The 27,448-nt window shown below is 36.4% G+C and overlaps 1 protein-coding gene across 2 annotated transcripts; it reads right to left on the bottom strand.

Moving 5' to 3' along the window:
* Positions 1–33: 33 nt before the first annotated feature.
* Positions 34–27,425, bottom strand: GYPA (glycophorin A (MNS blood group)). Of its 2 annotated transcripts, XM_073232623.1 has the most exons (7): positions 26,251–27,425; positions 24,085–24,153; positions 10,950–11,045; positions 9,063–9,101; positions 7,502–7,587; positions 5,616–5,694; positions 34–4,452 (listed from the first exon to the last, which is right to left on the bottom strand). In XM_073232623.1, exons 1-7 carry the CDS (start codon positions 26,285–26,287, stop codon positions 4,445–4,447), a joined length of 414 nt encoding a protein of 137 aa, XP_073088724.1. In that variant the 5' UTR covers positions 26,288–27,425; the 3' UTR covers positions 34–4,444. The 2 variants fall into 2 exon arrangements, with proteins under 2 accessions (XP_073088724.1, XP_073088723.1); XM_073232622.1 differs by having other exon boundaries at positions 34–5,694.
* Positions 27,426–27,448: the final 23 nt, after the last annotated feature.

Raw genomic sequence — 27,448 nt, 5'->3', positions numbered from 1 at the left:
ATAGCACATGGGTATTGCTGAGTTAGACATTTTGGGTATTTTCTACTTTTTGCTATTAGCTGCTGCTATGAATATACAAAATCAAAATAATAAATTACAAATTGCTCTTTTGTCATTTTATTGGAGTGCATTTTTCAATGGAGCTACTGAACCAAAATGTGTAGGACAATTTGTGAATTTGGGGATAATTGCTCTACTGTTTCTGAGTTCATTTATGGAAAGTCTATTTACCAACAATGTATGAGTGTTCTTTTTTCATTATGCCTTATCTATTTTCATTAAGAGGTGTTTTTGCAATATTAATAGTTCTATCAATAAAATGCTTATATTGAATGAACAAGATGTACAGGAAATAATTGAAAATAGCTTTAGTTATGTTTCCTGTGTCCTTTCAAATACATTCTGCAAGATGATTCTTCCCTTGTTCCTCTGTTGAAACCAGGGTAGGCTTTATATCTATTCTTGTCTCTATTAGATAATAAAATGGTCCTCCAGTTAGTAATTAAAATACTTACCCAATGCAGTAATAAAATTTCCATTCTGATCTTAAATTGTTTTTACTCACCTGGAATTAGTAAAAGGATGTTCAATTTCTGCCCCGCCCCCATCCTACCTAGAGCTTTTATTCCTCTTGGTTCCCAAAGTTTCTGACCCCTCCGTCATCGGAACTCATGAAGGGAACACTTAGGTGAGAGAGGACGTCTGACTAGAACAGTATCTTCACGTGACCCAGCATTCTGCTCTCGGAATGCATTTCCATCTGAATCTTTCTCTTGTAGGTGCTTTTGTAGGTTCTCCAGAATTTCCCAATTGCTGGTAACCTCTCAGCTACTATTCTCTTGGCTTGTATAAATTCATCTCTGTTTTGACTGGTTGCCTACATTTTTTTTGGTCCTTAGGTTTCTGGCAGCACTTCTGCTTTCTATTAAAAGCTGTTTCTCCCTCCAGGAAGTCATCTCTCATATGCCCATCATGCCCCCACTGCCACATGGCCCAGGTGAAGCCCAAGGAAACTCTTTGTTTGTTGGTTACGTTATTATCTGTTAAACACAAATTACAAGGGTTTCTTTCCTAACATCCTCAATCTCCGCATGTTTTCCAACTAATTCTCTTAAAGAGGAAAAAGGACAAGTCAGAATTACAAGAGGGAAGAGCTTTTTTCAAATTACCAATGCCCACAATAAGTTATTGGGCTGGATATTAAAAAATCGATAAACTTCAGTAATTACTTCCTTTTATCATGTATCCTCATTTTTTTCTAACTTACTGTGTTCAAAACAAGCCTATTTTTTTAATTTAACCTCAAGTAACGTATTAAAGAGCTATTAATGAGAACTGAAATGTTCAAAGGCAAAGGATTTCTTTTTATACATCTAACTGAGTGAAAAAGCATATTGTAATATTCCAGTCACAAAAGATAAGGAATATTGGCTCTTCTATTTTGAATTCCAAAAATGAGGTGACCAAAACAAACCTAGGAACAGCCTTTAAAGGGTAAATATTTCCACAGGACATTTAAAATGACTTGGCTATAGACCTCCAGGCTACGTTGCTGGTAGCAAGGAAGAATTTGTCACAAGTGATGTTAATAAGGGCTGCCATTTATCAAACCTCTCCTTTGTGCTGGGCACTCTACATATTTCACACAAATCTCAAGACAATTTTGCAAGATAGCTATTCTTATCCTCACATTATAGATAAGACAACTGAAGTTATGTGAATAAATCAGCGAGGGTGTGTTACGGCTTTCAAGGTCTTTCCAGTTGCCACAGGACAGGCCAGTTTGAGAAACAAGGTGTGGGAGCAAGGAAAGTAACTTCATTCAAAAAAGCCAGTAGACTGAAGATGGAAGACTAATGTCCTAAAGCACCAGGGTTGATTTCAAGCTTCTTATTTTATGATAGGGAAAGGGAGAGCAGTTTAGGGGGTGACTGAAGGCTGTGGACATTGAGGTGCCAGCCAGGGTCTGAGAAGAGCTGAGAAACTTGGTGTCCTTGGTTAGCTGACTCTCGCCAGCCTAGGTCTGCTCACGAGGTTGCCATGTATCTCTGACAGGACGATCATTATGTTCATACATATCTCCCTATCTCTTTGGGGTACACAAGCTTTGGGTAGGGTGGCTATTTGCAGAAATATCAACTTGCAGAAGTTCCTTTTAATGATTAGAAAGCCTCCATGCAGGGCTGGAGAGCTGAGCAGAAGCCCTTTTCCTTTTCTCTTTTCTTTTGGCCCAAAGATCAGAGCAGCACAGGAGATGAATGCAGTATGGAAGCAGAGATGTCAAGCTTTTTCTGTTACAGGTAGAAAGTTCAAACCTAAAGTTTGAACAGCTCAAACTGTGGTTCCCAAATTGATTGTGTTTTCACACCTTGCAATGCTAAACCTGTATGATATCACTATGCATGTCATTTCAAACATTAAGGAAAGCTTCATGAAGTAAGAAGCAAGTTTTGTGACACCTCAAAGGAGTTTTAGAAATGAACTGAAGTCCCTGCTCTCAAAGAATAACAGTTATACAAGGGATGGAATTCAGAACATGGCACATGCAGCACAATATGTACAAGTGCTGTGAGAATTCAGAGGACAGTTTCAATCTAGAGGCCAGAAGTGGTTTATCAGTTGCCCAATGCATATATTCCAGCAAATAGAGCTGAGGGCTTAAACCCATTGGAACTTGGTTGACAAGGAGAATTTCAATATGAGCCATATACTGGGCCATGTTGGCTTTATAAGCTAAGATTTCTTTAACTCTTAATTTTATGCTGATTTGATTAAAAATATATGAAGACAGCAAAGGTCATTTCTTCCCACAAACATTAAATTTAAATGTGCAAAGTCCACAGAAGTACAGAAAAATTGGCTGGAAAACTTCAAGGAGGTTACAACAATTCCTACTTTAATTATTCTCTGAATTCTCTTGCTTCAGTCCAGATGGCAGAGTCACTCCAGTCCCCTGTTGTCTTTACTTGTAAATTACCTAAGAGACAAGGTTAGTCTCATGTTCTCTCTTGGTTCAACATTTCATTTTTATTGAAAAAAGTACATTTAAAATTGCCTTTGTGCTTGGGTTATTCATTTAGTTAAATACACCCCAATAATACTGTTAAAACAACTTAAAAAATATATACCAATAGAAATGGGCTATTCTTATTCTTTATTTTAAATAAGTCAACTTAGTACATGAGCATTCTCTGAACATACAAGTAAGTTAAGAATTAAAAAATAAATCTAAGCTGCCAGGCCCAAATATGTACATCATTATTTACCTATCATACAACAATAGAAAGCCATGTGGATATTTATTAATTTGTAAATAGAATATGAAAGGCACATCTTTGTTTTCACATTGCTTTTTAACTTTCAGTATAAATGAGTGAAAGCTGCATAGTTACAAAGCCTTAGTCTCATATCTAGAAATGTCTTTTAGATTATTTAAACCAATCTTCAAAGCTTTATGAATAAGAGAAAATAGGACTGAGTGGATTAAAGAATTTAATTGAGAACAAAGTGTGACCTATTAAAATATTCACCTGCATGTTAAACTTGTACATCTTGTTGTATTTACAGAGATATACTAAGTTTCTTTGCAAGGAAAAATCATTAATTCTTTTCTTTCTCAAGATACTCTCACCTTTTATATGAAAAAGTCTTCCAGTAGAACATAATGCATTAGTTAGTGCTCTGAAAGAAATAATGCTTGACTGTCAGACAGATTCTTTTAAATGGGTCATTTATACATGTCTAATATTTCACTTTTTTTAAAATGAGAAAAACCTTTTATTGATTTATGCATTAAAGATTGAATCTATCATTTTTATTTCTATATTTATCTATCTATCTATATGCATGTATGGAAGGCATTTCCAAGAACAAACTTCATTAGTATGGCTAAAATATCATCATTATTAGTGTAATACCGTATTTTGCCTCCTCAGCAATGAAGGAAATGATTGCATTTCAGTGTCCCCTTAATTTATTTAAAACTATGAAAATAGACTCAGAAGTTTAAAACGAGAAGACAACTTAGATTTCATCTACATGTTACAAGCCTTTCATTTGACAGCACAATTATTCAAATACAATAGGATAGAATAAGTCAGTCTTAAAGAGCTGCAGGTGAAGCCAACTGAAATTTTGGATCAGAATTCCAAATCAATTAATTATAAAAATTATGCTAATGCACAAAAGCAAGCTTGAAAGGAAATAGTAGTTCTTCAAATATTCTTTTGAAATAATATTCTTTGAAATATAAATAGTAGAGATCTTTCTTTTCTATCATTGAGTTACTGGGCTCATTATGATGGAATATTCATCCCCAAATTGTACAACCTAAAAAGATATTCAATATATTGGATGTCCAGTCAACATATTCATTTTTTACTTGACTCAAGTCTTGTGTCTTTGAGTTCTTCCAAACTTTGGCTTGGTGAGCAGATTTTCATTGTTAAACTTCTGCAAAGGATTAGAGAGAAAAAATAAAAAACAGTAGAATGAGACATAATTTTATTTAAATACAACAGGAAATGAATGAATAAAATAAATTTCAGAATTCTACATTCTTACAGTCATCTTTGAATGTAATTGTTAGGAAATAGAATTTATTTTAAGATTAGTTCTATTGGAATTATGTGTATAGAAAAATACAGAATTTCTTAGAAAATCTATTTTGAATTTCTTAGGTAAAGAACAAACATAATTACTCAGCTCCTAATTTCTTCAGGTATGAGAAACTGACAGAGAATTTGTGTTGGGCAAAATATAGTGGGAAGGCAATAAATGATGTGAGTTGAATTACATGTATGTGTTTGAATTTAAGGCAGGTTCCCCTGTCTAAAATCTTTTTTAGGAATAAGCTTTTTCCATGGATAAGCAAGGAGAAAAACTCAGTTGAATTACTGATTGTAGCATGCGTTAAAAGAGCGCTGGGCTGGTCTCCTGCATCAAATCCGACACTCCACCTTTTTTGGCTGGAAGGCCGGAGACATGGTACTCTTGGAGAGTGTGTGAAAGGGATGGGTGCTCTTATGGAAGCAGAGGATACTGAACAGACGTTCTCTATTTGGTCATCACAGGACTGTATATCCCAAAACATTCTCCTGTGAGAAATGGGCTAGTGGATTTGTCTGTGGCCCACTGTGGATAGCTGATGCAGGCTCACGTGTGCTCACTTCCCATTGTGCATAAATTATGGGCACGCTCAAGGAGGCTAAAGCAATTCATACTTATACCCTAACATTTCTAGTTCTTGTTGAGATGGCGTGCTCGCTATAATCTCTATTGCCTTTGACTTGGAAATTACTCTAGAACAGAATTCTATAAAAGTAGGACTAAAGCATTTTTAAATAATCTTACATGTTTTCCAATGTTTCCTGTGAGGTGTGATCAGATTTCATAACCCATTTCACCAGCTTAACGAAGACACAATTAATAACTTCATTTACACATATATGGGGAATTGAAATGAGCCTAAACTTTGGTTCACCTGACATTCCACTGCCTTTCAATATATTTGAGACATGAATGGAGAACCAAAGCATTACTTTTGCTAATGTGGAAATGCACATTATTCCTTGGCAGTAAGATACTGCAAAAGGCAGTAAGATACTAGCACCCACCTGGATTTTCTGTTTCTACAGAACTTAAAGGATCTCCTGCATCAACTGATTCTGTAGGTTGGACATTGAATGCACTTTTCTGGGAATAAAAACCAGACAAATGTTAATACCACAATTTTCTAAATTTAAGATGTTATAAAGAAAAATATACTTCATATTAAAAAAATTTTTTTGGTGACTTTGTTTTCTTTTGGTTAAAATGAATTTTGTAGAGTTTTTCTTTAAGAACTCTATTTCATAGATATTTACAAACTTTGATTTAAATTCATGTTTGTCCTCTACATAGTATTTGTTATTTCCATGGGGTAACTCTTACCCCAAACATTGACTTTGTCATAATTACCTGCTATAATGAAAAGCTAAAGTGGACATTTACAAAATCTCTTAGCATATTGACTATGACCCAATTCAAATATAAATGTTATATATACATGTATGTGTGTATACACACACACACACACACACACATTTTCTTTGAATTTTGCCACGTAAGTATTCTTTGACATTTTTTCATTTTAGATCATCAAACAAGAGAAAAGACAACTCAGTTTGCTATCTTTGTACAGACACAAGAAGATGTCTTTTCCCCAGTATTTATACTGCAGATAAAAGGAGTCATCTTACATTCAAGTCCTTTCAAAATCTCTTATATTAAAAGAGGCACTCTCAATTATGTTTATTAAGGTATTAGAAAAGATACATTTACATGGAGTAATGACAATCACTCATAGGCTTGAATCATATCGTAAGTCACCTAATAGAAATAGTCAAAAAATAAAGTGTGAAGAAATTTAATGTAGATTTATTATCAATCCTGTTTTTATAACCCCACCATTTGCAATGTTACCCCTCTAAATAAGCCTTTTTAAAAGAATATGAGGGTGAAATAGGTGAAGGGGATAAAGAGGTATAAACATCCAATTATAAAAAAATTAGTCACAGGGATGAAAGTATTGTATAGGAAATATAGTCAATAATATTGTAGTAACTTTGCATGTTGACAGATGGCAACTATACTTATGGTGATGAGCATTTAGTAATGTATACAATTGTAGAATCACCATGTTGTACACCTGAAACCAATGTAATATTGTATATGAACTATATTTCAATTAAAAATTAAATTAAAAATGAAAAATGGAAAAAGATTATAATAGTGATTATGGTATGGAGATAACAAGAGAGATCAAGAATAGATTATGCTATATAACAATGTTACTTCAATTAAAAAAATAGATTATGAATGAAAACTCACCTGTACCATTCTTTTGTGACTAGGGACTTAATGATCTAGGATTGCAACTACAGCATCATAAACATACCAATGTTGTGTCTCAAATATCATAAGTAGAAGGCTATAGTAAAGGCTATGTGCTTTGGAACAGAGTGCCAGATGGATTTAAAATCAGCTTAAGTGATGAAAAAAATCACTTATGCTGGAAAATTCATGAGTGGGGTTTGAAAAATTTGTTTCAGGAAATAAGAGAATGAAGAAAAAGCAAAAGTTTCCAACATACGTAAGTATATCGTAATTTTAAATATTTTTCACATAAAAATTAAAGTACATTATACATAATTAAAAATTAGACTATTTCACTTCTATTCCTCAAAATATATTAAACCAAGTTAGACAAATAATTTGGAGGATTTTTCATTGGAAAATTCGGGATAGATTTACATTTGGGTTTTTTAAATACGGCAAATGCAAAAAATAAAAATCTAGTAATTTTTACTAGTAACTCAATGACTTCTCTGTGTCCAATTGAAAAAGATGAAGTTTTATGCAGTTTTATTTCTCTTTTGAGTTTAGTTGAAGTCAGAGGAAGAAACCCTCTACAGTTCTTTACAACCAGTACTTAGATCAAAATTAAAAATGGAATTCTTACCTTTCTCAGTAAACGAGCACAGTAAGAAATAGAGAGGATAATTCCAACGGTGCCAGCCATCACCCCATAAATAATGCCTATTATCACTATTGGAGAAAAAGCAGAATATTACAAAAGTGTGAAATAATTACCACATATCAGTTGGAAAATAAAATAGGTAAAATCAGGCTAATATCACTTTGCCTTTTTATACAAAGTACATTAATGTACTTTTATGTATGTTTTTTCAAAAATTAGGTTTTTCACAGTAACCATGTGGGAAAATGGAACTTTGAATGGTAAAGTCTATATCCAAGGTCACAAAACTAATGACAAAACCAAGACCCAAAGATTCTGACTCAAGTTCATTGTTCTTTACAGTCTCTCATGGTCATAATTATGGGTAAGAGCTAGTGGATATTCTGCTCTGATACAGGAAAAAATGAACACTTTCATAGTTTCAAAGTTGTGAGAGAAAATAATGTCTTGATAGATAAAAGGGCATTAGAATGATCATAGACTCAGAAACTTGGAAAAAAGCTGACATAAGCAGTTAACAATGAGAAAAAGAAGGCTAACCAGGGTAAGTTACTTAGAGTACCAACTAGTTAGAAGTACAATTATAACTATAATCCACATCACTGATATTCTAAGCTTGTGTTCCTTCTATGGTATCTTTACAGAGTCCATAACATAATCACTGAAATATTTTTCAAATTTTTTACATGTTGGGAATGAAACAAAACAAAAGTTAGAGGCACTCTTGCATATACGTAGCATATTTGTAGTGATTTTGAATGAAGCAAATAGAACTGAAGGCAAGATATATGAGTAAAATGGCACATTTATTTGCCTAATGTATATTTAAAAGCCTCTTATTGATAAAAAAATTAAAGTATCTTTTCCTGCCACTGGTATTGCACAGCCTTCCTATCCACTCAGCTTTAATTTATGAGACAGTGATTCAGTTCTACAATCCATTTTTCCTGTGTGAAGTATGGACACAGGTCAAGTGTGAAGGGAAGCTTAGAAATGCAGAATAACAAATGAGCACATAAACTAACTAAAACCAGATCTATAGCAGCACCTAAATGGGTTAGTGAGAGTCCCCAGTCCTAGAGGGTTGAGGATAATCCCAAAGGGGGACATAGGGCCAAAAGTGAATCAGGATTGAGATATGAGGGGTTCATATTTATTCTTAATATGGTGCCAATTATTCAGATCATTTTAAGTTCCTTGCTCTCTTTACAAGTAGGGAACAGGAAATTCAATTGTTTTATATGCTCTTAAGAGACTTTTTCTCAAGTACACACGATTGGGTAGAAAGTTGAAAAAACCTAACTTGGAAGAAAATTTATTATCAAATTATGTATTGCTAGTTCCAAAATATTTAAGAAAATAGGAAATGCATACTTTCATTTTAAGAAGAACAGTTTGCTTGCCTAATTTTTTTTTTGTGCATAGCTAATAACATATGCTTTTCTGTTTTAAAAGTTCATGCTTATCCTTAAGGCATCTGGAACTAGCAATGCATAATTCAAAATAGAATAATTCTGTCATTCCACATCAAATATTAGCATACCTGGTTCTGAGAAAATGTGTTCAATTTGTTGTCTTGCTCCTAAAAAGATAAAATTTCAAAATAAAATTAGGATAAATAGGTGTATCTTAAAAATACCATTTTGGAATTAAATTGCTTAGTGTCTTTTATTTTTAACTGTGTTTGGGAGCTATTGTTCAACTTTGAATAGCTAGCTAGTAAAACTTATGAGGTAATGTGTCAATCTTAACATTAATAATTCCAATATCTACTTTCAACAAATATTCATGAGTCAGAAATTAGCAAACTATCTCTTTAACTAAAGGGAAAGGCATGGAAAATATTGGAAGAACCACCTATTGACTTCCTCAAGAAGCAGTGAGCTTTTTAAAAATGTAAAAATAATGGGTATAAAGGAGACACAATGGGCCATCACCCCACAGGGACTTCAGTCCAACTCAAAGAGAGGCAATTTGCTATCAGTCTTCCAGATTTAAGCCACAAGAACCACCTGACTTGAAATCCTTATTGTGTCTTATCGGCAGACACAGAAGTCTTCTGTATGGCTGCCTTAATGCCCTGCCAGAGTTAACCTGGTCAGTCCACATCTTACATTTCTTTCTCTTCTGTCTCCGGAGCCACTTTACATCATGAAGTTCTCTTACTAATACAGTCACGCAGTTTTCTTGAATTTTATAATTACAAATAACATACTATATTCTATCACGCAGTCAAGAACGTTAAATTTGGTTTGAGCAGTTATGTAGAATGGTTAATTAGGGCTTGTCTTCTCTTTCTTCATGGCAATCGATAGTTATGGTCGGTGTGTAAGCTTTGGGGTGAAACAATGGGGTTTCAGTCATGAGTATGTCCCTTACTAGCTATGTGTCCTTGGACAAGGTCCTCAATTTCTCTGCTCTTGACTAATCTCTTGGGCAAATGAAGGTTATAATACCCAGCTCTGGGTTCCTATGAGGATAAAAGTAGATAACGCATGAAAACATGTACAGTGCCTCACCAGGCTAGCCATTATTTATAGGACTCACGGCGTGTCGTACTGATGTGTTCACAGTTAGCCCTTAAATGCTTTCTGGTTTGACACAATCATGTTGGCTTCACACTGAAGTCGTTTTGAAAATTAGATTGTTTAATTAGACCCAGAAGCTAATAATTATTTCCAAGCACTTAGCCTAATTTTTTCCCCTGGTCTCCGTTCTTCCTAAAATCCACTGCTTCTGTTTACTTCAATGCATTTTCTTAATGTTTCTATTACCTAATGATCTCGTAGCTACTTTACGTCTTCTCTGAAGCTTTATTTTAAATCCGGAGTATCCTGCCTCAACTGCACCTACAAAAGATGCTCTCCCTTGTAAAGTTGTCTTTTCTCCCTAGAAAAAATAGCCAAAGACAGTGAGTGCCAACTGACCACCCTTATCTCAGCGTGCAGTTTGGCTTCGAGTTCTCATTTATTAAGCTCTTATGATGTGGCAGCTCCTGAGTTAAGCAGTTTTACAGTTAACTTTTCGAGAACCATGGTGAGATAAGTATTATGGCCCCATTTTAAAATTAAGGGGACAGTGGCCCCATGGGTAAATTCCTCAGGGTCAGCAGCTGGGACAACAGAGTCCTGCTTGGTTCGACCACAGGCTCTCCTTGTACCACTGCACGATTGGATCCTTTTTATCTGGCCCATCATTTCATGGTCACAGTTGTCATTTATGTGCTTTGCTAGATTTTTAAAATTTCTTTAGAACAGGGTATTATTCCTGTGAGATATTCCAGAAGTTAGAATTCCCCTGGAGTGAGAACCAGGTCCACTTAGCTTCCATTTCCCAGTATTTGTCACAGATTCTTCACAATGATGTTCAATTAAATAGAGTTGTATCATAACAATGATTCTGGAGCAATTATTTTAAAATATGAACAAACCTTCTTGACCTGGTGAGTGGGGATGGTCTAGAGGAACTGAAACTTCTTGTGTCATTTTAGGAGTGAGATGTGATTTTCTTAGTGCATTAGCCAAACCTGTATAAAATAGAAGTTGAGAGAGATATCAAGAATGAAGTGATTGAGTGGACCTAAAATATAAATTTATCTCATGTCTTCCCTAGTGGCAGCTCCCGAAGTTCTACAAAGCAGGGGCTTACAGATTAGGAAAGCGTGCTTTGGTTTCTTTATTGGTAAAATGATACTACCTGTCTTGAAATATCACTATTAGGACTAAATCAGTTTAATACGTATATGTCTGTGAGTGTATGTGTATACATATACATTTTAATTACAGTGTATGTGGCATACAATGAGCATTGCGTACATATTTGCTATTAGTCCTATCATTTTTATAAAGGGAGACTTGAAGCTCATTTGCATAGCATTTTATATAACTTTGGAAAATTTCTAATGTCAAAAAAAGGTGGAGAGTCACAGCAATTATGTAAGGACTAAAGTTTTGCCCCATGTTCCATGTGTCCATTTCTAAGTACAATCCTACTTCTTGGGTAAAAATGAAAACAAAGATATCACTAACTTCTTCTAGCTTGTTACAGACTGAGTCAGTTCTAAAGTTCCCTATCCATACTTCTTTTCTCTCTTTCAAAAGTAGCATTTCAGAGTTGTAATAGAATTGCAGGAAACGCTGACTGTAGTAAGATTACTAGTTGAGGATCTAGTTAATCAAGTGATGTAATGAATTCTACATCGTGGTATTCTTTTGCATAAACATAAACACAAATGTGAATACAGGGCGTGCATTCTCATATGTCCTTTCAAAATCTCATTAAATACATTGTACATTGATTTTTATAATTAAACAATTATATTGTATTTTTAAATTCTATATATGTAAAATTTATAAATTATAAAGTTTTATAAATTAAGTAAGATTTTTTATTGCAGAAGTAGTCTAGATTCAATGACAAGAAATTGAGGAATACAGAAAAGCACAAACCATTGACAGATATGTATCAACAAACCACTCAGAGATAGACATTAAATATTTTGATTATAGCTGTCTGAACTTGAAGCTATTTCATCTAAATGTAAGATCACTGTGTTCAAATATGTAAAATGTATACACAGTGATTAAAATATGTATACCACATACATATACCCTATGTTGTTGAATATACTCCCATGACAAGATTTTAACAGCTGCATAGTATTCCCTTGTATGAATGTACTGTTATATATTTATCAATCTCTCACTTTAAGCATTCATGTTATTTTCATTTTTATGAGAGTTACAAATCATTCTGAGATAAGCATCAGTATACTAAACTCTGAATGTATCTCTGCTCATTCCTTTGAGACAATGAGGGAAATGGGGCCCAAATATGATGCAGTTGGGGTAGAAAGGCACATGCAGACATTCTCCAGAGACAGTGTCACTTTGGCTCTTTAGTGAGACCCTCTAGGTTTCCTGGAGAATCCACAAAGAACTGAAAATGTCTGTGACACTTCTGGTCAGTATACCCAGGGACAGAGCACCAAGACCTGCCTCTTTCTACCAGCCAGCTGATCAGTTTACCCCCAACTGTGCAGGCAAGGATTAGCATCCCCAGACTGTCTGCAGTGTTTTCTCGTTTATATTTTCACCCCATTCCTTGACTTGTCCTATCACCGATTCTTCACTTGTATGTAAACAATGCCACACAAATGAAGATTTACTTCACGACAAACAATTAATATATTTCTAAGTCACTCTTCAACACTCAGGTGTGAAGGTTTAAAAGATAATATACAAACAAATGCTTTTTAACAATAAACTGATGGTAAGGATTTTGAGGTTCAGCAAATATTAAGATTGAAAATATGGAAAGAAGTATGTTTATTAAGAATCAGTGAAAATATGTAAAAATTACAAAAAAAGGACAACTAATGAACAAAATTACCTACATCTCTTGGTCAGTGTTACATCTCCTTCATACCTTGCAGTTCGGTGTGACTGATTTACACTTAGGGCATGCATTTATAATCCCTTTTGGATACCAAATGGGCTCTTCTGAAACATAAAACTTGCTTCCAGGGCTCCAAGTCCCCACGCCTAGTTCATTTTGAATCTTTAGCATTAGAACAGTGCTTTGTACATAACAGGTATTCAGTGAAATACTAATGAATTAAACAAACTACAATGAATTAAACAATGAATTAAACAAACTACATGGCAAAGCGGCATGTACAGAACGAGTGCGAGCATAATGAGATACGTGCATCCATAGAAGATCGAACCAACATTTTCAACATGTCAATAACAAGCACACAGTTTTACAACCAAAAGACAAAAATCTAAAAGCGTAAAACCAAACAAGAGCACATCATACTTAAAGTCTCAAAGTGTTAAGTGAGTTAAAATGTTAAGTTTAATTGAGGTCCTCTAGGAGTTTTGACTATGAATGCAAATACTCCCCACATATGCTTCCAATCTTCAGCAGGACACAGGGACAGCCTGAGTCAAGACCTGCTGGGGTCAGTGAGGGAGGTGTATGTAGTCTGTGGGCTGATGCCCCGTCTTTGTGAACACCGACAAGACCCCATGTGATCCAGCCTCCCCACCTGCGACCCCTCCCTCACCGCCTGCTACTCTACCTTCTGTTGGCCACCTCTTGGTTTGTCAAATACATCAGACTCTTTTCCATGCTCAGACCTTTGAGCCTGCTCTTCCCTTTGCCTGAAATGTTCCCTTCACATGCATCTTGCCTAGCTATCTGCTTTTCAGGTCTCAGCTCTGTGTCATTTACCTTGGGAGGTCTTCCCTGACCTCCCTCAGAATTAGCCTAAAACCTCCATGAAGTCCCCTGTTCCTGGTATAGTGTGGTGAGGGCTCAGTGAAATCTTATCATTGACTGTCTGGAATCCAGATATGTGTTCCATAGGCCTTACTGGTTGGGGAATCTTGGGTTGTTGCTCATGCGTTCATTTACCAAAGTGTTTTCAGCATTCCTACTTTGTGTTATGAACTAGGAACACAATGAATGAATACATAATTTATGGCTTTCCCAGCAAGGAAATTCCAGCTTAGTAAAGAGAGACAAAAATCTAATCTAAGTGGGTATAAACTCCAAATTGTAAAATAAATTAGTCTGAGGGATGGAAGTACAGCATAGGGAATATAGTCAATAATATTGTACTATTTTGGTATGGTGATGGATGATAAGCATACTCCCTGTGGTGAGCATTTTATAGTCTATATAATTGTCAATCACTATCTTGTTCATCTGAGACCCATATAATGTAATGTATAAGTATATCTCGATAAAAAATTAATCTAAGTGTAAGAAAGTATTTTAAGGTGATGGTGGAGCAGGGCACAAAGACAGTGGCCAGTTCTAGTTGAAGGGAGAGGAGGTGGAAAGATCTCATGGACGTGTTCTGTGAACTCATCTTGAAAGAAGGTTAGGATTTCACAGGCTGACTGTAGACATTTAAATACAGAGTCAGCAGCATCAGTAATGTCCTGGAATTTGAGACATCCGAGTAGGTCAGGGAACTACAAGCATCTATGTGGCTGCAGCGTAAGATGTGAGCAGGAGAAGAATAGAGAAATCGGCAAACAACAAGGGAAAAGCTGAAGGGGCAGTCCAGTCCATCATTGGTGGCCATGGTATGCGATTTGGACTTCATTCTTTGGGCAGTGCAAAGAAAATAAAATGCCCAAACCAGATTATCATTTTGGGAAGATCACTGTCGAGTACGGAGGGGGAAAAAAGAGCGTGCCCAGACCATTTAGAAGAGGATCCACCTTCTGTTCAAGAGCAGCCAAGATAAGCAGTCTCTTTGCAAACAAGCCACTCCTTCTTACAGAGGGTCCTTATCATTTCTTGACATGGCCTTTGGTGGGGAAGGCCTGTAGTCTAAGTGTTTAAAGGGCAGAAAATTGCAGCAAGTTGTAAAAAGAATTGATGAAGACCCAACAGCAGGATCCAACTTCTCGTGAAACTGGCACTTAAATTTAGCTTTTAATAAGTAGTGACTCTATAGCATCTTACTACGCTGATGGACAGTGACTGCAAGGGTGTGTGTGTGGGGGACTTGATAATATGGGTGAATGTTGTAACCACCATGTTGCTCATGTGAAACCTTCATAAGATTGTATAGCAATGATACTTTAATAAAAAGAAAAAAAGAAGAAAAAATTCAGCTTTTAATTTTAAACAAAGTCAGTCAGAGAAGAGGAAAAAAGTACTTTAAATGGATAAGCACAGTATATGTAACTTTTTTGGTATTGAAAAAAGAAAATGCTTAGGGACAGAGAGCACACTGAAGTAAGTTTTGAGCTTTTTCAAAGCCATTTCTACCCTTTAGCAAAGAGACAGAGATAGATGTCTTTCGTCTCAGCTATTCCTCAGAGGAAAAGAACATTCCGTCAAAATTGTGTTGTGAAGTAGAGGCTAAAGCCCCAAACTCTAAACAGTAGTTATAACTCAGGAACATGTAACATTGCAGGCAGCACATGATTTAGGAGAACGTCATCCTTAAGGCCATTTCCAAAATCTGCATATACTTTATCCAAGTCCCACCTGTGAACTTCATGGTCTGTTTGCACCCTTACAAAAACTTATTGGTGGCCAAACTGACTTGAGGCTGAAAATTTGCACTTGTGTTCTTAGAAGCACCTGCTTTAATTCTCCATATTTAGTTGTTTCGGAACCATTTCTTAGCAATTGTCACCTAAAACCACCAATGCAGTAAGAACCTAAACACTTACAGTAGGTCAGTAAATGCCCTAAGAACAACTTGATTTAAAATGTTTTTAAACATCACTTCCTCAATAATCTAATATCTGTACCTGATCTACAAAATGATCTTTGTCATAGTTAGTTTTTCTTTCTTTTTCTGAAAAAAAAAGAGATAACTTTATAAACTTTATAAGTATCTGAATAGGAATTAATACCCATGCTTGCTTAGTGGTATGAGGAGGGCTCAGGGACTTGTTATTGAAAGTCCACAGTTCAGAGTGTCAGCTTGAAAGGCATTAGTTCCAATCACACAAATCAACTTTCATATTTTCTAGCATTTAAGTAAATTTTTAAGAACTTGCCAGTTATTCCAAGATTCACATGAGACAATTTAAGGAATTTTATCACCACGTCAAATTCAGTATCCAGCCCTTGGTTGAAAAATGATGCTTGGGAGAAACAAAATTAATATCTTTTTGTACATCCTCAGGTGCTAAAGTTATTTTCCAAATTCGGGGTGGAGAAACGAAATCCCCAGATACATACCTCTAACAACCACCAAGAATGTTCTAATGCTACATTTGACAGCAATAGCCCCCAAGTCTATTTGGCTCTTCCAGCTTCCTAAGGCTCTAATCAGCTCACAGACACCAGTCTGAACATACTCAGTTGTGCAAAGTTGTAGAATTTCTGTGAATAAGCGGATTTTAAACAGGGCTTTTTGCAATAGAATCTTCATTGAGTCACATAAGCAGAAAGCGTAGAGCAGATTTGTAACCATTAAAACTACGGACATGGTTTGCCTAAAACTCTCAGGGACTGGATTGTGAGGCGTCTCTCTGCTGCTGCTTTTTTCTTTTCCTGCCCTCTGGACCTCTAGTTTTCTGTAGCTAAATCAGCTTTCAACAAGTCTGTTGCATTGTTCATACATGAAAGGTCAATTTAAATATTATCCTACCTAATTCAGAAATGTACTTTTACAATGAACATTACTAGGTCTCTTGGAGCATATAATCCAACTTCCTTACCCTACAGACAAATTCGCTATCATAAACATTACTAGAGTGGCTCAGTTTAACACAGCTAGTAAGAAATGGGCCGGAGACTCACTCTGCTGCCTGCCCATGCTCAGGCTGCCCACCTCTCTACCTGGCTGAAATCTCATTAGCAAGATTTCTTTGATGTTTTAGCATATTAGTGAGTGAACGCTGGGGTGTGCTATACAAAAGTCCAACTAAATTCTTTGAGATTCCCAGATATCCCAAGGGCTAAGATTTTTATAAGAATCATGTAATGTGTCCACTTTATTTTTTTCACACCAACTGATTGTGCTACTTACATTGTCTATCTTAGCCCCCACCCCTGGCCTTTCTAGAGCCACTAAGTGGAGCTGTTCCCTGCTCTAGCAATACTGATGTGAAGGACATTTTCTTAATGCCTTTACTTCCAGAAGGAATCCCTGAAAAATTCCACCTCTCTCTCCAAGAGAAGCATAGTTACCCTGAGGGATTATGGAAGATGTGTCCAGAATCTGGGTGCCCGGAAAAGATGGGTCTTGGGATAACACTGAATATTTCTTTCATTGTGCTGGACTCTTAAAACTTACTCTGAACTCCTTACCCCATGCCTACTAGCAGTGAATCACTGGCTATACCTTTAAGGATGGGTAAAGTTTTAGGTGGAAATGTGGAGGGGAAATTAAGGTAAAGAAATAGCATGGGCTACAACATGGAGAAGGGAGAGCACAGCGTGCCTTCTTAGGGAGGCCAAAGGGCAACTGGCAGGCAAAGGTTGGCAGACTTCTCAGACTGACAAGAGTTCAGTGTTCTAGTGGCAAATGAGTGCAAAATAAAATAGAAGAGTAGGTTTAGCAAGGTGTCAAACTCCCAGTTTAAAACATTTTTTTTTAGCCCCCAAACACTGAACTGGCATTTGCTGTGGTGCTTTATATGAAGTACGTATTTGTGACCTGAACTGAATCACATAATTTTAAGTTTGGATAGGGTGGAAGGAATTAATATACCACCCAGAATATTAAACATTCCAAATTTGCATGGTTGTTTCACCTCACACTTGCTTACCATCTGAATTTTTCCAGATTATTTATCTCTATTGTCTCTTAATCCTCACTGCTCTGACCTTACAGTTGCTCATGAAAACTCTACCAGCCTGAGGTAGACGTGCGTTGGGGGAGGGAGCATGTGAGGGCCTCTGCCCTTGTTCTCAGTGTGCCAAGCAGGGTGGGGGCAACTAGTGGGCACAGCACATATTAGGAACACAACTGGGAGCAGAAGTCCAGTGTCCTAACATCCTATCTATGCTTTACCCAGTGAACCACACGGCTTTCCCCAACAGTTGACATTTCTAATGTGGATTGCTGTTAGAGAGAGTAACAGTAAGATGCCCTGTTGCACAGATACCCTGCAATTTTGCTCAGTGCCAGAACTCGCAGTAGCTGAGCTTCTGTCCTGATGTGATAAAGGCAGCTCCTGTGGCTGCTGCTTTGGGTTCGCTGGGCTCCTAACTTCCAGGTGACAGAAGTCTTATCTTGGAGAAGCAAACTCTTGCGAGGATACACCCTGCCTATGAAATGCTTTACATAATTTCTAAGTCAGAAAACTAATTTCTGAGTGCTATAGTTTTTTGGCATTGTGATGACCATGAAACTGACCGATATATTGATTTGTGGAAGTTCTGTACAGGTGATTTGTGGTACAGCTGGGACAAAAACTCCTATCTGCTGACTTTTAGCTTCCTGTTTTTTCTGCCAGTCCTTATTTTTTTTTATGTAGAATGACTGTATAAGTGGGTTCTTGCCTGTTCATCGTCTCACCACTGGAGAAGGTTATTGCCGTGAAATGGTATTTTCAAAGGAATATTCACTTTCACTTTTGAACCAAACAATTGACTGTCTGGGTCAAGTTGTAATAATTCATTTAGATGTCCACCCTGTCTGCGGTCATTCATTTTTCTTTTTTGGAAGGGTTTTAATAAGCCAAGGTAGACAATTACAGCTTAGAAAAATTGAACTTTCTAAAGTGGTTGGTGTGATAATATTTCAGCCTAGGGTTTGAACAGCCCTCAGTATTTCCTTTGAACTTCCCAGTCAATAGCTTTTAAAGGAGGGCACAGCCTGTTAACCGGTGCCATTAGTGGGGCCAGGGGTCACTGCTGAGTGGCATGTTTTGGTCATTCTTAAGCCATCAGTTGGTCACACTTCTCCCTCCTTAACTTGGTGGAGAACAGCTCATGGAGTCCGACTTGAAGCTGTTACGGACTTAGGAAGAGAACAGCTTCCCTCAGGGAATCCTGAACTTTATAGCCTGGCCGTGGACTACCCGGCTTCTGGTCATCCTCATTGTCCCAAACCAGTACTGAGGCAGCAGGGATAGAGAGGAAAGCCAGTCTATCACCCCAGCCATTGTGTATTTTTCAGTGTAGACCAAAGAAAGCAAGAGATATTCTGTCCACTGTCCGAGTGAGAAAGGAGATCAGCATTCTAGTCTTGGCTTTTCTTATCTGAGTAAATCACTGAACTTATCTGGGACTCAGTTTCTTGCTCCTAATGTGAGAGTAATGGAAAAGATGTCTTCTAAGGTACTCCATCATTCCAAAATCATGAAAATTTATATGTCTGAGACAATAATATTCATGATTAACATACTGTGTATTTACTCCATTCCAGGCATCCTATCTTGCCATTTTTAAAGAAATTCCCTGAGAGACTATGATCATATATTAATTTTTATTTGTAGAGGAGAAAAGCAAGGATCACAAATATTCCTAACTTGTCTAAGATGATGCAGCTGGTAAGTGGCAGAACAGGATTTTGACTTCAGAGCTATTTGCCTGCAGAACTGTCTGCCAAGGCTTACTATCATCTTTGCAGAATAAAGAGAATGAGAATGCCAAATAAGTTTCATTGAACGATTAATTTCTCACCAAACTATGCGAACTCTCCAGCACCAAACTCTCAAGCAAGCCTTCACTTACAACAAATCAGGGCTAACTAAAAAGATAAAAAAAAACCCAAAAGATCACTTGGTGCCTGACCTGAGTGGGAGCTGTACCTCTAACGCAGAGGCCAAGGGTGACCTGTAGTATCATTGCCATGTTATGCAAGGACAGATGTTTCTGATTAGTGACAGTCTGTTAATTGAAATCTCACTCTTTTGAGCCCAAACTCTTCCAATCCAGTTGTTCCTGCCTATCCCAAATCCTTGGATCAAAACGGGATTTCATGTACTATAGGGGTACCAGCTTTATTTTAAGGTATTGGTATTTTTGTAGCTGAACTCTCTACACACATTAGATTTGGTCTTAAGGAAGTTAGGTTGGATGAGAAAAATTCTGATTAAAATGAAAGCTTCATCCCAAAGTTCTTGTACCACTGATACTTCCTGTCACTGGTTAAACAATGACAAATAGAAACTATAGAAAGCAGATGAATATTTTCGCTCTTGACTGCAAATTAGAATCGTCTGTGAGTCCCAGCCATTGGATTCTGTGTGCGGCCAACAGTGAGAACCATTGCTCCTGATTAGATATACATATAGAGACTTCATTTTTCTGGCTTTTGAGATCTAGTCTTTTCCTTTTTGAGATATTGCCTTTCTCCAGAGCTCAAACAGATTCAGAAAACAATGAGACACTGGCCTAATTTGCTTGAGAAATAATAACATTCGCAATTTTCCATATTAAGTGGTCGTATGTATTTCCTGTGGTTTTGTCTTAGAATATCCTGTTCCCCCCACATTTGATTCACTCTGTGCCCTGTCCAAGGGTGAGCTCCTCAGTGTGTGAAGCAAAGTAGAATGGCTCCTGGAAACCTGGATTATATAGGCTTCCAGCCTCATACTCTGTGACCATAGCCACCTAGGAGAACTTAGCTGGAAGATCCTCAGTCTAAAACTGAGTTTTTGAGTTGCATGTTAGGATCCCTTAGTACAAGAGTTGGTAACCTTTCTCTGTGAAAGGATAAATAATAAATATTTTAGGTTTTGTGGGCCCTACTGTCTGTCTTAGTTACAATTGTTTAACTTTGTCATTAAGGTGCAAAAGTAACCGTAGATAATATGTAAGTCAAAGTATAAATGAATGAGTATGCTTGTGTTCCAATTATTTATGGACACTAAAATTTTAATTTCACATAATATTCACACATCACAAAATACTATTATTATTTTTTTAAGCACTTCGAAACATAAAAAAACATTCTTATTTTGCCAGCTATACAAAATCAAGTGGTGGACTGGATTTGGTCCACTGGGTATATTGTGTGCTGGCCCCTGCTTTAGTGTATTTAGAATCTCTGGATGTGGAACTCAATCATCAGTACCTTTTAGAGTCTCTCAGATTCCAACATGTAGTTAGGATAGTTCATTCCTGCAGTAATGGACCATGAAATCAGTTTGCTGGGTTATCACTGGCATTACAAAATAAATTGTATAAAATAGAAGAAGTATTTCAATGTGCATTACACATAGTAAGGGTAGGTAATATATTTTGGAATTTTGTTTCACACACACACGTATGTATATATGTATATGTTTAGGTGTTTGTCTCTGTGTGTAATGAGTTGTGGTGTACAAACACTGTGTCTTAATCGTACTAGAGTGTATCTTGAGGTTGATAGACCTGGCTGTACCCTGAGTACTTGGCCTCCAGAGGGGCTGAGGAAATCAGTAGCCCATGACAGCTGAAATCCGTTCAAGTACCCATGATCTGTTGGCCAGATGGCTCCGTCCTAGAACAACTGTGTCCAGCCTATAAAAGGTCCATAGAAGCAGTTTGAGTTTCTATGTGTACTGCACCATTAAAATGGTTTGAGAGCTCGGAGAGAAATTGCCTTTAAAAAACATCAAGTTGGCTGATGGGATAATTACAAGTAGGCTATATACCTTCAAAACATAAAAAGGATAAGGGCAAATTAACCATAATACATGTATCGAAAGATCAGAAATGAGAAATCATTTGTAAAGTATGGGATAAAGACAAAAAAGATACTAAATGCTAGGTGTGTATCTGTAAATGTATATAGATTAAATGTATATAGATTAAATGTATATAGATTAAAGTTTTATACTAAAAGACAAAGACCTTTAGATTGAATCAAAATAGCAGGAAAAAACCCCCTAACAAATATATATTAAATCACAAGGAACACAAATAAAACAGAAGAATACAAAATGTGTAAAACAAAGTACAAAGGATCCATGAAATAGAACTGAGATTCTAGAAGTAAACTCATATATATATATATATATATATATATATATAGTCAATTATTTTTAACAAGGGTGCCAAGACCACTAAGTGGTGAAAGAATACTTTCTTCAACACATTGTGCTGGGACAACTAGCATCCTAGTGCAAAGAATGAACTTGAACCCTTATCTCACACCATCTTAAATAATTAACTCAAAAATGGATCAAGACATAAATATAAGAGCTAAAACTATCAAACTCTTAAGATAAACATGGGGTAAATCTTCATCTGCAGTAGTTTTCTTTTTTCAGATATGACACCAAAAGCATATGCAACAAAATAAAAAACACAGACAAATTGGACTTCATCACAGTTAAAAGCTTTTGCACATCAAAGGACACTGTTAAGAGAAGAAAAAGATAATCCACAGAATGAGAGAAAATATTATATCTGATAAGCAAATCATATATCTGATAAGGTTCTAGTAGCTGGAACAGACAAGAAACTTTTACACATAACAAAAAGACGAATGATCCAATTTAGGAATAAACAAAGGACCAGAGTAGACATTTCTCCCCAGAAGAGTAAAACAGCCACCAAGCATGTGAAAAGGTGCTTGACATCAGTCACTAAGAAAATGCAAATCAAAACCACAAAGAAATACTACCTCATACTCACTACATGCAAATAATAATAATAATAATAATAATAATGGGAAATAGCAAGTGTTGGTGAAGACGGTGAGACATCGAAACTTTCATACACTTCTGGTGGGGATGTAAATTGTGCAGCTCATGCTAAAAAAAGTGTAGTTCCTTGATTAAGTCAAACACAGAACACTGTATAACTCCGACTTTCCACTCTTAGGTAAGCCCCTAAAGAGAACTGGAAATAGGTGTTCAAACAAAACTTGTACAAGAATCTTTGTAACAATACTATTTACTAAAGCCAAGGTGTATAAATGACCCAGGTGTGCATCAACTAATGGCTGGATTAACACTCTGTGGAATCTTATCCATCGAAAGAAATGAAGTCCTGAAACATGCTATAACATGGATAAACCTTGAAAACCTTATGTTAAATGAATGAAGGAATTGACAAACTGATGGAGACAGAAAGTAAATTAGTGGTTGCCCAGGCTGGTGGGAAGGGGAAAAGAGAGTTTAATGCATCTGAGGTTTCCTCTGAGGCTTATGAAAATGTTCTGGAATTAGATAGTGGCCAGAGGTGCACAATATTGTGAGTGTACTAGATGCCACTGCATTACCTATTTGAACATGGCTAAAGTGAATTTTTTGCATGTATTTCACCACAGTAAAGAAAAAATGTATGTACATCATGTAGAGAAGAGCTTAACACAAAGTGTTACATGAATGCTGCATATTATTTGTTAAAACCTTACTATATACAGAAACTAAGCTGTACTATATGAACCTAGAGATGGATGCACCTTAGTTTATTAAGTAGCTATTTATAGAGATCTGTACACTAAAAGCAAAGATGATGTCTTTTTTCCCAGGGCTCACATATAATAATCTGAGTTACAAAGAAATTCTTAATGGAATTCCCAAAGGAGAAATTACATAAGTCATAGTGTCTGAGGAATTTATATGGCAAAAAAGTAAAGAAAAAATTAAAATTTAAGGAAGAAACTCAGATGAAATAATTTGAGAATTAAAACACACACACACACACACTTCTAAAATAATCCTTAAGTTAAATAGGACATTAATGAAGTAATAATTGATTTTGAAATGGACAAAGAGAACACCTCTCATCAAAATTTAGTGATGATAGGCAAAAGTAAGCTTGCAAAACTCAGCCTCAACTAGTTTATTATTAAGCCAAACATAATAATAAATGAAATGAGCAAAGAGGAGCAAAATACACCTTATAGAAATTAAGGAGGATGTCAATAAAGATAAGGGCAAACTTTTCCTAATTATATCTAATGATTCCCTTTGCAGAAAATTTAGCAAGTGTTTAAATGCAGAAAAAAATGTTATCCACAATACCAGCACCCACAAACAACCCTGGATGTTTCTTTACAGCTTTGTTTCTTTTGTTTTAATTTAGATCATTTATCACAGAAAACCACACAGATAGGAATGTATTAAATATATAGGTATGATGATAATGGCTGGAAGCCTATTATTACTCATCTGCTTTTGTTGGTAACTTACTTGGAGTAACGCCGTATGTTGCTTCATTTTCCGGAGTTGAGATGACTGCAGTTTGTACAGAAATACAACCTATAAAGACAAGTTGGGGCAATTACTTCAAATGTGCTTCTCAAATAGGTTCAGAGATGTTTTCAGTAATCCTCTAGAAACCACAGTACAAAGAGGTGCATCACCAGAATGTTAAATTAAATTTTCCCATTTAAAATCAGTGTAAGTCAGTTTTGAGATACTGTTCCTTTTTTCTCCTGTCTTACAAATTCTTCTCCAGGAATTCATTATGGAGTGTCCCCTTCATTCTAAAAACCCCAATTCACACCAAGCTAAAGAAATTTATAGTTTTGAGAACTAGTTTATAGCTTATCTCAGCTCACCTTTGAGGGCTCATTGAAGTTTAGAAATGGAAGGGATTTTAGAGATCATCTATTCTGTGTTTTATTTAATACATGCAAGGAAACTCAACTGATTCTCCACAGTTCTCATCTTTTGTCGAGATGAGACCAGATAGCAAAATTCTGGTCATTTGTCATTTTCGCAAGTATTATTTATTGAGTGCCTACTGTGTTCCTAGCAATGTGTGGAATGCATAAACAAAGACACAAGGTTTATTTTAAGAAATGTATAGTCTCATGACCCCTTAAGCCCAGTTCAGAATTCTTTCCTGTAACAGTTAAATGGACAAAAAGGCTCTCTTTGGATCACTGAAGAGAAAGGAGGTGCTTTATTTTTTAGTCATTCTAAGCATGGCCTTTCTAAGTGGCACACCCGGAGGCATATGTGGCAAGACCCACATGGTAATCATAGTCTGTCTCCATTGAGCTCTCATTTTGCCTAAACTAATAAGAACAAATATCCTTTCCTTCTCCTCTCTCCCTCCACTTTTTTCCCTGCTGATTCAACCAATATTCTACTACATGTCAAGAGCTGTGTTAGATTATGGAGACATGAATAACCAGGCATGATAACACTTTTCCCTTGGGGTCGTCTTCTAATTAATCAGTATATTACGGCCAAATGCAATTTGTATCATTTTAAGTAAAATTAGGACACTTAGGGGGTACTGGTTAGAACATAATTCCCTAGTTCTCACAGCTAAATATTTATTTAGTACTTCACTCTGTGCCAGGCACTAGAATACGTATATGGTACTTTGCTTAGTCTGTGTGTGATAACTATGAGACAGGGACCAAAATTGTCTGCATTTTATACACAAGGACACTAAGGCAAAGAGAGGGAAAGTAATTTGCCTTAATGTTCCCAGCTTTTCAGATGTGGAAGTAGGTTTGAAAGGAGTTCAACCTACGCTTTAACTGTTTCACTATTTTATCCCCTAATGTATCTTAGAAAATGCCAGATCCCTTCCCTATTTCTTACAGAGACCTGGTAGATCCTTGATACTTGCTCTACTTAGAGTTAGAGCAATATCTGAAGGGCTAAATATATTTCAAGTAACTACCTGCTGCTTATCTATGTGCTGGGCACTAGTGTTTCTAACACATAAACACTGCATTTGAGAAGATACTAGCCATAATACTCTCAGGAAGAAGCCAAAATAGCGTTAATTTAATACAACTTATTAATGTCCCTAAGTTATTTCTTTATTTTAATAAATTGATTTCAATTTCTACCCAAACCACATAACACCTAAGTCAATAAGAGGTGTTTTTTTTCTCAGTAACGGACCACAGAATGGGAAACGACTGCTGTGGATTCAGAATCCGTGCTTGTGGTTTGTATGTTTTTGGCAGAAGGAGAAAATCATAATTTTTGGAAAACTCCTGAAAACTGAGGACCTAATTCCACCATCACCTTCATTAATTACTCTTTAAGTTGACCTTATTAAAACACAAGGCAACAGATTTATTCACACAGAGATATTTCTCATAATATTTGATACAATTCTTTCAATTCTAGCTAGGCTTAGAATTCCAGCACACTTCTCATACTGGAACACTGTGATCCATCCACAATGACTGAGTTCCCTTGTGCCATTTCCTCTACCTTACCAACAAGGCCCCCCCAAAATCCATCCACCAGGCTGGGATCTGAGATACTTGTCATTTATTAATTAATATAAGTAAGATAGAACTGAAATGGAGTAGTCTATATTTTAATCTATAATCTTATGTCCAGTATAACAGCATCATGCTAAAAAAAAGTTCCACTTACCTGACAATAATAATACAATTTTAATTTTTTCATACATCCTGAGATCATAAGCTTGCTCGCAAAAGTCAGTGCAAGAAAACCACCACGTCTGACTGAAAGTGGCAGTCTGTGGGCCCAGCCTGGACGCTGTTATCTTTCAGACCCACCTTCTGGAGGCATCCGCTGATACGCCTGGATGGCATTTTAAATTATGCAAAGTTTTAAACGCCTGTCAATAAAGATACACGGGTATGTGCTTAACTGGGACTGTTGAAGTGTTAAGTAAAATCTTCATTGTGGAGAACCAGCTGCTACATGTTAAATTTACTTTGCATAAATTAAGTGGACATGGTAAGGTCGTAGCAGTCTGGCGCTCTGAACTGGACAAACAAGAATTAGACTGTGAAGGCCTCAGGCTAGAGGTTGAGACAGGCTGACGTAGTTCTTCCAGAGGTAGGAAACTTTTCAGTTATAATGTGGAGATTCTTGCTGGCCAGGATGAAAGTGACTTTTTACATGTGAAATGAATGTATTTGAGAACTTTCATGACTGTTGAGTATTCTGAGGTTTGAAAACCTCAAACTCATGACAAGTCACACAGCAATGGCAGAATACATGAGACAGAAGCAATCTTTTTTTTTTTCACATAAGGGAGCATTTATTTGAGGTTTAACATGAAATCATACAAATAAAATTTGGATAAACACAAATCCACATTGAGTCATAACACAGATAGCAAAAGACAAAGTAAAAACAAAAAAACTAATTGGCGGCTATCTATAGGTGGACACAGTTGTGTCTTGTACACTAGAAAGTCTTTTACAAAATAATCATGTTAGCTCAAAAGAAGACTAATCTTCAGTGTTGGCCTGCAAGATGGGTTACTTTGGCACTTGCCTGTTTTCTCCAACGTTCTCCTTTAGTGTGGCTGGTAATTGTTCTGGGGATTGCACCCCCTAGAGATGCCTTGCCCCTAAGGGCTCTGTCCGCCATTGTAGTCTGCACATCTGTCCATATCTGTGGTTCCCATAGTCCTACCCAGAGTAATCACAGCTCCCCCCAGCCACTGTAAATCTGGTGAGAGGAGTTAAGTTCTAAAACCAAAATTAGTTAAAGGTAGAAATAAAGTTTAAAACTCGTTTATTGCTTACAAAATGCAGTCCAGGGCTGTTTTCTTTCTTGCTCTGGCAGGAGTAAACCGGACTTCCCCCTAACCTCT

The sequence above is a fragment of the Manis javanica genome, chromosome 3 (genome assembly GCF_040802235.1).
Source record: "Manis javanica isolate MJ-LG chromosome 3, MJ_LKY, whole genome shotgun sequence".
Taxonomy (NCBI): Eukaryota; Metazoa; Chordata; class Mammalia; order Pholidota; family Manidae; genus Manis; species Manis javanica.
The sequence above is the reverse complement of the archived record's forward strand: the minus strand, read 5'-3'. Positions and strand labels throughout refer to the sequence as shown.